This window comes from Arachis stenosperma, chromosome 10 (assembly GCF_014773155.1).
Source record: "Arachis stenosperma cultivar V10309 chromosome 10, arast.V10309.gnm1.PFL2, whole genome shotgun sequence".
In the NCBI taxonomy this organism is placed as follows: domain Eukaryota; kingdom Viridiplantae; phylum Streptophyta; class Magnoliopsida; order Fabales; family Fabaceae; genus Arachis; species Arachis stenosperma.
In genome coordinates, this window is record NC_080386.1 from 133,664,911 (window position 1) to 133,675,589 (window position 10,679).

The 10,679-nt window shown below is 36.6% G+C and overlaps 1 protein-coding gene and 1 long non-coding RNA gene across 2 annotated transcripts in view; one reads left to right on the forward strand and one right to left on the reverse strand.

Moving 5' to 3' along the window:
• LOC130954657 (receptor-like protein 34) overlaps positions 1–9,987 on the forward strand; it is a 32,309-nt gene extending 22,322 nt beyond the window's left edge. The window contains exons 2-3 of the mRNA XM_057881414.1: positions 7,158–7,771; positions 7,848–9,987. Coding sequence (XP_057737397.1) covers positions 7,337–7,771; positions 7,848–8,768 — 1,356 coding nt within the window. The 5' untranslated portion in view covers positions 7,158–7,336 and the 3' untranslated portion in view covers positions 8,769–9,987. The remainder of the gene's footprint in view (positions 1–7,157; positions 7,772–7,847) is intronic.
• LOC130954660 (uncharacterized) lies at positions 2,413–4,788 on the reverse strand. The gene is made up of 3 exons (XR_009076380.1): positions 4,736–4,788; positions 4,513–4,660; positions 2,413–2,501 (listed from the first exon to the last, which is right to left on the reverse strand). It is a non-coding gene; the product is annotated as an uncharacterized LOC130954660 (long non-coding RNA).
• Positions 9,988–10,679: the final 692 nt, after the last annotated feature.

Genomic DNA, 10,679 nt, shown 5'->3' on the forward strand with positions numbered 1-10,679 from the left:
ATAGGCTCGAGTTAATTTTCAAAAGGACATTAAGCTCAAAAATGAATGAGCAATACAAACGGTGTTCGTAACGATTAAAAAAAGAAAATCTTGTACACGGTTAATCAGGATTATACCGAAATAATGAAATGCACAAGGAGAAGAACCTAGGTGCATCTCAAGAAAAGAGTTCAAATTAAAGACCCTTGGTAGAGATAACAGAGCGTATAGAGTCAAAGAAATTTCAGCTGATTCTGAAGAACATGGTTTGCGAACAAGGCAACTCTAGTCATAGCGAGGGTACAAGATTCAAGGATTACGCGTTTATACCAAGACAAGCTCAGACTCATCCTGGAAGAAACAATATTCATGTGCACAAGGAGTAAAGTTAGAAAGGTAGTCAAGCTATTTAGGAAAAGCTCCGGATCTAATGTCAATGTAGGTTTCAAAAGAAGGATTAGATCGAGTCGCGAAGGTTCGTTAGCACACTCTCTCTGCATAAGGTTTCCTACCGTTCTCTTCTTTCTTCTCCAGCATAACCGATGCTTCCCACAAAGAAATAATTTGTTAGGTGATTCCCTCTTCTAGTACTCCCTTCCACTCAATCCTAAATTCTACCGATTATGATGATGTCTTTGCTTGTGGTGCGATTGAAGTTAATCCGGCTTCCGGTACTAAGCCTATCGCAAACTCGCTTTCTCTCTGAAATAGAAGTTCTGACACACCTTCAAGAATTGTCTTAGAAACTCTCTCATATAGGGATTTGTTTCATCTTCACTTACCTCTTAACAATTAACAGCTAAAGATTGAATTCGCTCTATTCCTCTTCCTCAAAGTTTTGCCGTCACTGGATTCTGAACAATAACTCCGCATAGCCCTCAACACTCCTGATTCCTTAGATATGGTCTAACCTGCTTCCACTACGTCACTTAATCCTTAACCTTCACAAGCCTAACCACTCCTCTAAGTTAGCTAAATGTTACTCCGTCTCAACAACCAATAGTTTTCGACCAATCATCGACTTGGACCTCATAATTACTGAAACTCGTCATGCGTCACGAAGGAACATTACATATCAATGTAGGCAAGGAAATTAAAAATTCAACTGTTGGTTCATAATTACCTCGGGTTCGAAAATCGGGTTCGGTTGCATCCCGGCTTCCTCTGTACGAACAATTCCAAGACATATGCCCTGGCCTCCCGCACTTGTAACATACGCCTAATCCGGCCCTGCATGGTCTGTTTGGATGGTACCTCTTGCAACTTGAGCACCTTAAGTCACCCGGTTGAGCACTAGTTTGCCCTTCTGAATTTGGGTCCGAACGATTATCGTTCCTTCGGTCATTGTTCCGGCGCTGAGAATGTGAAGCGACAAAATGATTCTTCTTGAAATTTTGGCTCCTAGGTGTAATTTTTCCCTTTTTCTTTGTGAAGGGTTCCTGGTGATTATTCCTTGCTACCTCAGTTCTCCTTGAGCTTTCTCCCGTTATTTGACCCGTGTTAACTTGCTCCGGATAACCTGCTGGCACCCATGTATTCGGAACATTATGTCCATCTTCATATTCACTATCACCATCGTTGCCAGTTCCAGCTTGTGATTCCATCCCATCCATCACTCGGATGGTCGCAGCAGCAATGGCGCCAACGGCAGCAACAACACTCGTCATTGCGGTCACGATATCGGTTAAACTACCTACCGGTATAGTCACCTCATCAGCTCTCCGTCCTCGACCTTGCTTACGCTCACGACGGCGCCTACGAGATGCCATTTGGTTCCTGTTCACTCCAAACAAGTGATATCAAGGTGATCAGTCTCAATATCTCAAGTTTAGTATTTCAAAGTCCCAAATGCATGCTCATGAGCATTCATGCCTCGTATATCAGTTAGATACCCTAAATAGCATGTATAGACACCCAGAGTATGCCCAGAGGCATAATCAGTCCGTCCCTCAGGCTCTATAGGAACGAACTGCTCTGATACCATAATGTAACACCCTACTACACAATGTTTTACGCTTAAGTCATAGAACAGAGGTAGTGTGGTATTACAGACCTCTAATAGTAAGGATATACATATAATACTGAAAAAAATAATATAATAGGAGCCTTGAAACAAAGTGGGTAAACAGGAATCGCAAAATAAATAAAAAAAAACGCAACGCTCAAGGAATAGGATTACTTGCCTGCTAAGAAACCTAATAGGAATATGATAGAACAATAAACGAAGGGATAAAGAAAAGCCAAGGAACAGCATAACTAGCCTCTGACTCAGCCTGCGAAGCTAAGGCTGGCCGGAGGATACATATATACATATAAATATACATAAGTGTCCCCAAAATATACCAAAATACCAAAGTAAACTCCTATCTCTCCCTCAACCTCTAAGAGGAGCAGCATACATAAGTTACTTGGAGAGTAAGCTACACATATATACATATATACAAATAGAAACCAAAATACACCCAAGAACTACTTCGCTTTCCAGAATCCAGACGCCTAGCGAGGAGCCTCTCGACCTGCATCTGAAAAACAACAATACAATATGGAATGAGAACCGGAGGTTCTCAGCATGGTAAAAGTGCCACGCGCATAAGAAATACGGTCCTGAGAATGCCATAGGCAATCCTAGAACTCCATTATTCAATTATCCAACTTAAGCACTAAAATAGAAGCCATAAACAGGGGTAGGTATTCTAAATCTGCCTAATTTACTCAAGTTCAAACTTAACCTAACAGCAAACCACTGAACCGAAAATCATACTTGCATCGAACCGAAATCACAATAGCCACCGAACCGAAATACGTTCATGTGGTTAATCCTTCATCTTCAATTCTCAATCAACAAGCACAAGCAACCAAACAACTTCATGCACAGGTAATGATCAAATAGTACAAATAGCAGGTATAACAAATAGCAGGTAATATATATCAATTAGGCATACCCAGGAACTGCATAGCAATCAAAACAAACAAATGCATATGATGCATGCCTGTCCTATGGCTGATGGGGCCCATCTGTCGATCCAGCCAACCCGACAAGTCCGAAAACCTTAGACTGTCCCTCGTCGCGCATCCCCAAGAGTCTATGCATAGATTTCACATACATTCATCATATAATCACTCAATGGGGGTTATCCATACCCGGGAATTTATACGTGCCCGGTCACCCTTACGACGTAGGGTTAACAGAGTATCGAGAATCAACCTGGAACACGTGGTGGCGAGCCACGGTTTTTACCCAGGGAAACTCGTATCTCAGATATCATCATTCATAAGCCATTTCATAGTCATAATCATTATTTAATCATTCATCAAGCCATGGCATGTTAACTCCTTTTGTTAACAACCTCCCTTTCACATTTTTCATCATCATCCCCTTATAATTCATTTTGATTACCCTTTCCAGGTCCTGACCAAACTATCTATCAAATTCTTCTCAAACTTCTTAATATCGAATAATCTTAAAATCAACCCAACTCTAACATTAAACCAATCACATCACACGAAGATTAAACTTTAACTTCTCGAACCCATGACTATCACTAAGACATCCTCGGCACTCTATTTTCTTTGCTGTTTTTAATATAACAAATGAACTCGGAATTGCACAAACTTTATGTCCAGGCATTCATCTTGAAATAAGCTTTCTAAAAAAACCAAAGATCATAATTTTCTAATTTCTCTAGCCTCAGGAATAAAGGAAAAACTGTGACTGCTCTGCAGTGCATAAAACCAGAAAAACAGCAGCAGCATGTGATATTCAAAATTCAATATAAAATCCAAGTTAAATCCAATGACCTTAAAAATTAATGTAGTTAAACTTTACTCATCCAGAAACAAGTGTGTCTTGGTTGCAACCCAATTGCTATTCAATTCTAAGAGTTACAAGCATTGGAAGTTGATGCATAGCTTGCTGAAATCTGTTTCTTTTCAGCTCTGACCACCAATATTCAAAAACTCACAACTCCCAATCCTCAACTCTTAAAATTATGAAGTTTTAGAGAAATAAAGAAAATTAATCAAATTTTATAACAAAATTAGTTTCGCTCCAAGACTCAACTCGTAGAAGTCGCAGCAAGACAAACAAGTTGCTGCCCTGTTTGACATTTTCTGCTGCAGGACAAATTTAACAATCTAACTTTAAAAAAAAGTGCCATAAATTGATTATTTAACAAAAAGGTTCTAAATTTTCCAGTTTAGTTCCTTATATTCCCAAGTAGAACCCAAATTTAGTCTCATGCAATTCCGATCATTACATAATTAGTTACAGCACATGCAATACCACCACAACACAACTCTACATCCTTATTAACAAACACCAATCCTAATCCATCATAAATAAATATAAGAACACATTATTAATAACTTCCACACCTCATAAATTCCAATATATATATCCACCAACAAATCTATTCCAATAACATTACAAGGCTAATCATTAAATACAACAAACAATTCAACTTATCCTATGGTACCTCTAACCTAAGCTTTCACAACACCGTAAATATTAAACGTACGAAACTTAAACCATACCTTGGCCGATCACTTAATTCACCCAAGGCAGCTTCTTAACACAAAATTACAGCCTCTTCAAGCTCAAGTAAAACAGCCACAAACTAAGCTTTGATCACCAACAAGCCTCCAAATATTCCCAATGCATATATACCCACTTAATCTACACCTAATACATATACATATTCTAATTTCAGTTCTCCATTACTAAAACAAGATTGAGCTAGGGTTAGGGTGTTCTTACCATACCCATATGCTCAATAGCTTGAGCCCACAAGTTTCGGAAGCTAACTTGAACCTAGAACACAAGAATTGAACAATTTTTAACTTAATTGTTCATAAATTTCCGAAATTAGGAGAAGCTGGCTGAGAAGGAAATAATGAGTTACCTACCAAATTGTTCCATGGGTTTCGTAGAGCTCGTCGCGGTGAACGCGTGGTCGCAAACGGTTCGTCAATCGGAGCTCTGGATCAAAAGTTACATGGATTTGAAATTAAAGTGAGGGTTAGGTTTTTGCTTGTGTTCTTCTTCTCCCTAAGAAATGTTTCCCAGCGTGAATAATGAAGAAGAAGGGAAATAAGAAGCTGTGCCTCTTTAATGGATTGGGTTTGGTTGGGCCTTGGGCCCATTTTGGGTCCGGTTCAACCAGTTCGGCCCATCCGGCCCAATCTTGGGCCAAACTTTTCGAAATTGGTATCAAAATTCTCGTTTCGATGAGCTCTATCTTATTTTGATATCAGTTTTGCGTATTTAATTTCCCTATTGAAAATTCGATTTATTGACTAATTATATACCGATTTTAGCGGGGTTTACAAAGCCAGCTTTGAAAAGCTCCCTCCTAGGTGCTTTCAAAAGCACCCCTAACTTTTAAAAGCCGCAAGCACAAGCACTTGAGCTTTTTAATTTACCAAACGCAAAATGACGTACGTGTGCTTTTTAAAAGCACAAGCACCTCCTGAAAAAGTTTTACCAAACCCAGCCTAAGAGTAATGACCTACAATAAATACTTATTTTTTATCAAATTTCTAAATGTCATATGCTCCATATGTCAATAAATAGAATTCAATCATTATTAATTATTTTAATTTTTTGTTAAAAATGCATAACTGTTTATTTTAAAATTTGTAAAATATTTATTTTTTTATTTGACTTATACTTGAGTCAATTAGTCAAGCTAGAGAATTATTTTATTGAGCACCGGTCATAATTCATTTTGGACGGTGACAAATATGCTTAAATCTAACTAAGAATTAAATATTGACCGCTATCTTAAATTAACTAAATTTCAGCCAAAAACTAACTTACAAAGTTAACTAAATTTGTTTTTTTGAAGAAATTAAATAAAAAAAAACCATAATCCAGACATACCATTAAGATCTATATTAAAATCAATTATAGATCTATTTAAACTTCTTAAGAAGCTGACTAAGAACAACAATCTCAATCAATTGACAGTAAAATGAAACAATGATTCAATCATAAAAGACATTCCATCTGAACGATGAGTGACAGATGGAATTATTGGCTTCTCGATGTCTGTACCTGGAAACAAGAAGTTTCATTGTACTCAAACCGCAACGAGTGGCCATGATCCAGAGAGTAATAAGCAATAAATTTGGTCATTATATGAAGAAATATTATGTACTATATTATGAGTATTGAATAAAACTTTTTTTAATACAATAATTAAGTTACTTTCATTATTTTTATTGTAATTTAAATAACCTTATACGCAATACTACTACTCTAGGTTTAATAATTAGGATGCAAGTTGTTGGACCTAGAGGATAATAATTTCCTTCTTGGTCTATATGGTTTGTGTTATTGCTCTGTGGATTTGTATTGTTGTCTCTTGTAAGTTGTAACTCTCACGTCCCTTGCTGGGAGCTTGTAAGCTCTGAAGTTTATTGAATAAAATTAAACAAAAAACCTTGATTGATTATGTTCATTATTGTTGCCGCGGTGAAAAATTTTGCCACTCTCTTGTTCATTATTATTTGATCAACAATATAGATACACGGATTAAATTCTAAATTCTAAAAGTATAAAAATAGGTGGAACTCAGGTGTAGTCGACTTCACGTGAAGTTGATAGCTGAGAGCCGTCAAATTAATCAAATCATCTAATAACTCTCATCTATCAACTTCACATGAAAGTCGACTGTAGCTAAATTTTCACCGTAAAAATAAGATGTTGATTCAAGGTCTGGACTAATATTCAGTGTTATAACTTATAATTTGATTATGTTAGGTAAGAAGAAATTACAACGAAATTATAATCATTGACTCTCGTTGGTTGGCGTAACAAAGGGTGAGAGAGATGAAAAGAAAGAGTGGCATCCATCTCAGATTCGTATATATTTTCTCGACAAGTATTTGTCACTGGAGATTACAACTTTACCCCGCAAGAATCTTGGTCTTTGAACGTAAACGTTGGGTTCATTATTATTTAACTATGCTTCTTCCGAGAAAGTAACCATGATTCATAACTTGTTCATGATCAGTATGTATATATAATGTGATTGAGTGAGTGGAGTGAAAGCCACAAACAAATCAGATATCATCAATAATATCTATTTATATTCCACTGAAAATGAGAATTAGATACCAAAATGTTACTGCATGCGCAGTATTGGTACTTGTGATGGTGATGGCTGAAATTGCAGGCATTTGTGCAAATTCAAGTACTCTCCTCCACTCTCCGTGTCTTGAAAGAGAGAGGCAAGCTCTTGTGAAGTTCAAAGCATCCCTGAATGATTCATCAAACTTGCTTTCCTCATGGCATGGCCATGACTGCTGCCGATGGGAAGGGATCGGCTGCGACAATGTTACCGGTCACGTTGTCATGCTTGATCTCACCCCTCCTTATCTGAAATGCAGGAGATCCGAGGCACAAATTGAATACACGCCGGAAGAATATGATTATGAGGAGGTTATATCAAGTGAATGTAACCCTTTCATCGATCAATATTTAGAAGCTGGGAATGTTAATTCGTCCCTACTGGAACTGGAATTCTTGACTCATTTGGACTTGAGTGGAATTTACTTCTATCAGAGTCCCATACCCATGTTCATTGGTTCTATGCAACGCCTGAGGTATTTGTCCCTCTCTTATGCTGATTTTGGCGGGAGAATACCCAGCAATCTTGGAAATCTCACCAACCTCCACTTTCTTGATCTGAGTGAGAATGATTTTTTACCAGACAGCAACATCAATTGGATTTCTCAACTGCCATTGCTGGAACACCTTGATATGAGCTCTAATTACTATGGGTTTCAGGTATTTGTCCTAACTTATGACTTGGATGGTTAATAATTCATGGACTTGACAAAGTTGCTTCTTCTTCCTCCCTCAGGTTAATATTATTAATCTCACCATCGGTATTCCTAATCTTCACTTCCTAAGTCTTGCCAACAATGGACTTAGTGTGTCAAATTTGGATGCTTTACAAAACATGACATCTCTTGTGCATCTTGATCTTGGTGGCAACAATCTTACTTCAATTCCATCTTGGTTTGGCAACTTCAAGAAACTTGAGTATCTTGATCTTTCATGGTGTTATCTTCATGGTCCAATTCCAAATGCTTTTCAAAATGCAACTTCCATTGAAATTTTGGACCTTTCGGAGAATAATTTTGACTCTCTTCCATCCTGGTTTCACAAGTTTAAAAAACTCAAACATCTTTTACTTTCATCTAATAACTTCCAAGGTACAATTCCCGTTGCCTTACAAAATATAACTAGCATCGAGTCCCTTGACCTTTATGTCAACTCTTTTACTTCAGTTCCATCTTGGTTTATTGAGTTAAAGAAACTTGTCTATCTCAATCTTTCACTTAATAAATTAACATCTATGAAATGTTCAATTTCATCCATTTTGAAAAGCATGTGTCACCTGAAATGGTTATATATAGCAGGAAATAGACTCCGACAAGAATCTATTGGAAACAATGATTTGTCTACCTGCATTAGACATGATTTGGAGAATCTTGACTTGAGTGAAAATGAATTTAACGATCATTTACCATCTTGGTTAGGACAACTTGAAAATCTAGGCAACCTTTATCTCCAAGATAATTTTTTCTATGGTCCCATTCCCTCTTCTTTTGGAAAATTACTGAAATTGAAAAACTTGGATTTATCCAACAACAAGTTAGAAGGGGACCTTCCTGATTTCATGGGACAACTTGTAAATTTAATGGGGGTGAATCTTTCAAATAAGGAAAAGTATATGGAACCAACTAATAATCAGCCAAGAATGGAACAATATAATTAATTATAATTAGTTTTATTAATTTATAATTTAATTTGTTTTTTAAATTGTTGTTGACCACATTCAAAACACGAGGAAAGATACGCTAATGATAGGAGAGAATCACGGAACAGATCCTTTGATCATTAATTAGTTAGTTCCATATAATTAATTATGTTTTATTAATGCGTAACACATGAAACATATAAATCATATCCAAAACCATCCAATTTACAAAAAAAAGAAACATCTGTGTGCCTATCAGTAACAACATCCGGTTAAAGTCACCGGTACCTCTAGTTTACTAGTTGGCTGATTCTTGGCTTATATAGAGTTGGTTCCCTAGCATTGTTGTTCAAATAATTCATTTAATGGAACGATTACTCAAAATCTTGAACAACTTGTAAATTTACAATATTTTGATATCTCAAATAATTATTTAAAGGGAATTATTCCTCAAAATCTAGGACAACTTGTAAATTTATATACTCTTTATCTCTCCAATAATTATCTAAGAGGATCCATTCCTTTAAGTCTTGGTCAACTTATAAGTCTAGTCTTCGTTGATTTGTCAAATAATTATTTAAAAGGAATCATTCCTACTAGTCTTAACCAACTTGTAAATCTGTATACACTTGATCTTTCAAGGAATAAATTAGATGGGAGAATGTGTATTGATTTTCAAAAACTTGTGAATCTATTATGCTGGATCTGTCTTCAAACAATTTGTATGGAACCATCACAGTGGAAGAAAGTCATCCTTTTATTATCTCAAAAATGTGGTTTTTGAATCTCTCACATAATCAAATCAGTGGCTCACTTCCTGAACATATTGGTCATATAATGCCCAATTTGGGGTCCTTGATTCTTGGAAATAACCTCATAAATGGTTCAATTCCAAAATCATGGTGGATAGATTCAATATCATTATTACATAATACACAAACAGTATCATCCTGATTGACAATTCCAAGATGACCCAGTCTTCCTTTCGTATTCACCCTGTCTATCAGAACAAACCAGGCAAACAACTCAACTCTTGGGGGGACAACACCTTTCCAAATAGTCTTAGTGAAGTTGTAGCTTGTTACATCATCCGGTAGTGTTTCCGCCTGCAGTACCTGCACAAAAGAGTTAGTAGAAAAAACACCTTGCCTGTCAAACTTCCAAACGACTCTATCCTCTCTGTCTAGAGATAGTTTCACCGGCCTCAAAGCGTCATGTAATTGATTCACAAGTTCCAACTCCCATTGGAATAGCTCGCGCCTCCATTGGAAGTTCCAAATCCACTCTAACCCATCTCAGAAACCACAAGTCCCTATGCAGATCCTTTTTGAACTGAAACCGAGAAGAGCCTAGGAAACCTATCCTTTAATGGATCGCAACTTAGCCAGACATCTTCCCAAAAACGGGTCCTTCTGCCATCACCAACCTCCATAGACAAGTCAATTATCAGCTTATCTCTTAAATATTGCTCCTTAATTTGTAACTGACAAATATCCTTCCAAAGACCTCCTGTAGAAGGTATAGCCTGAGTGGATAAAAGTTCAGTAGGGTTGAGGTTATTACAAGAGCATACCACCTTCTTCCACAACGGACACTCCTCTTTTGAAAGCCTCCACCACTACTTAAACAAGAGTGCTGAGTTTTGAATCATGACATCCCCAACGCCTAACCCACTTAACTTTTTTGGAGCTTGAAAACAAGTTAGTTTAAAATTGAGAAATCAATTAATTGTTATTTGATTATTTCACGTTCTTTATCATACTTGGACAATTGCTGGGTAGTACAACTATGTTGAATCAAATAAATGATTAAAATTGAGTGTATTTAACTTAATAACAAAAATTAATTCATAAAATAAAAAAGTTATCTTACGCTTTTAAATAAACTATATTCTTACAAATATATAGAACTTATAATATGTTTATAATC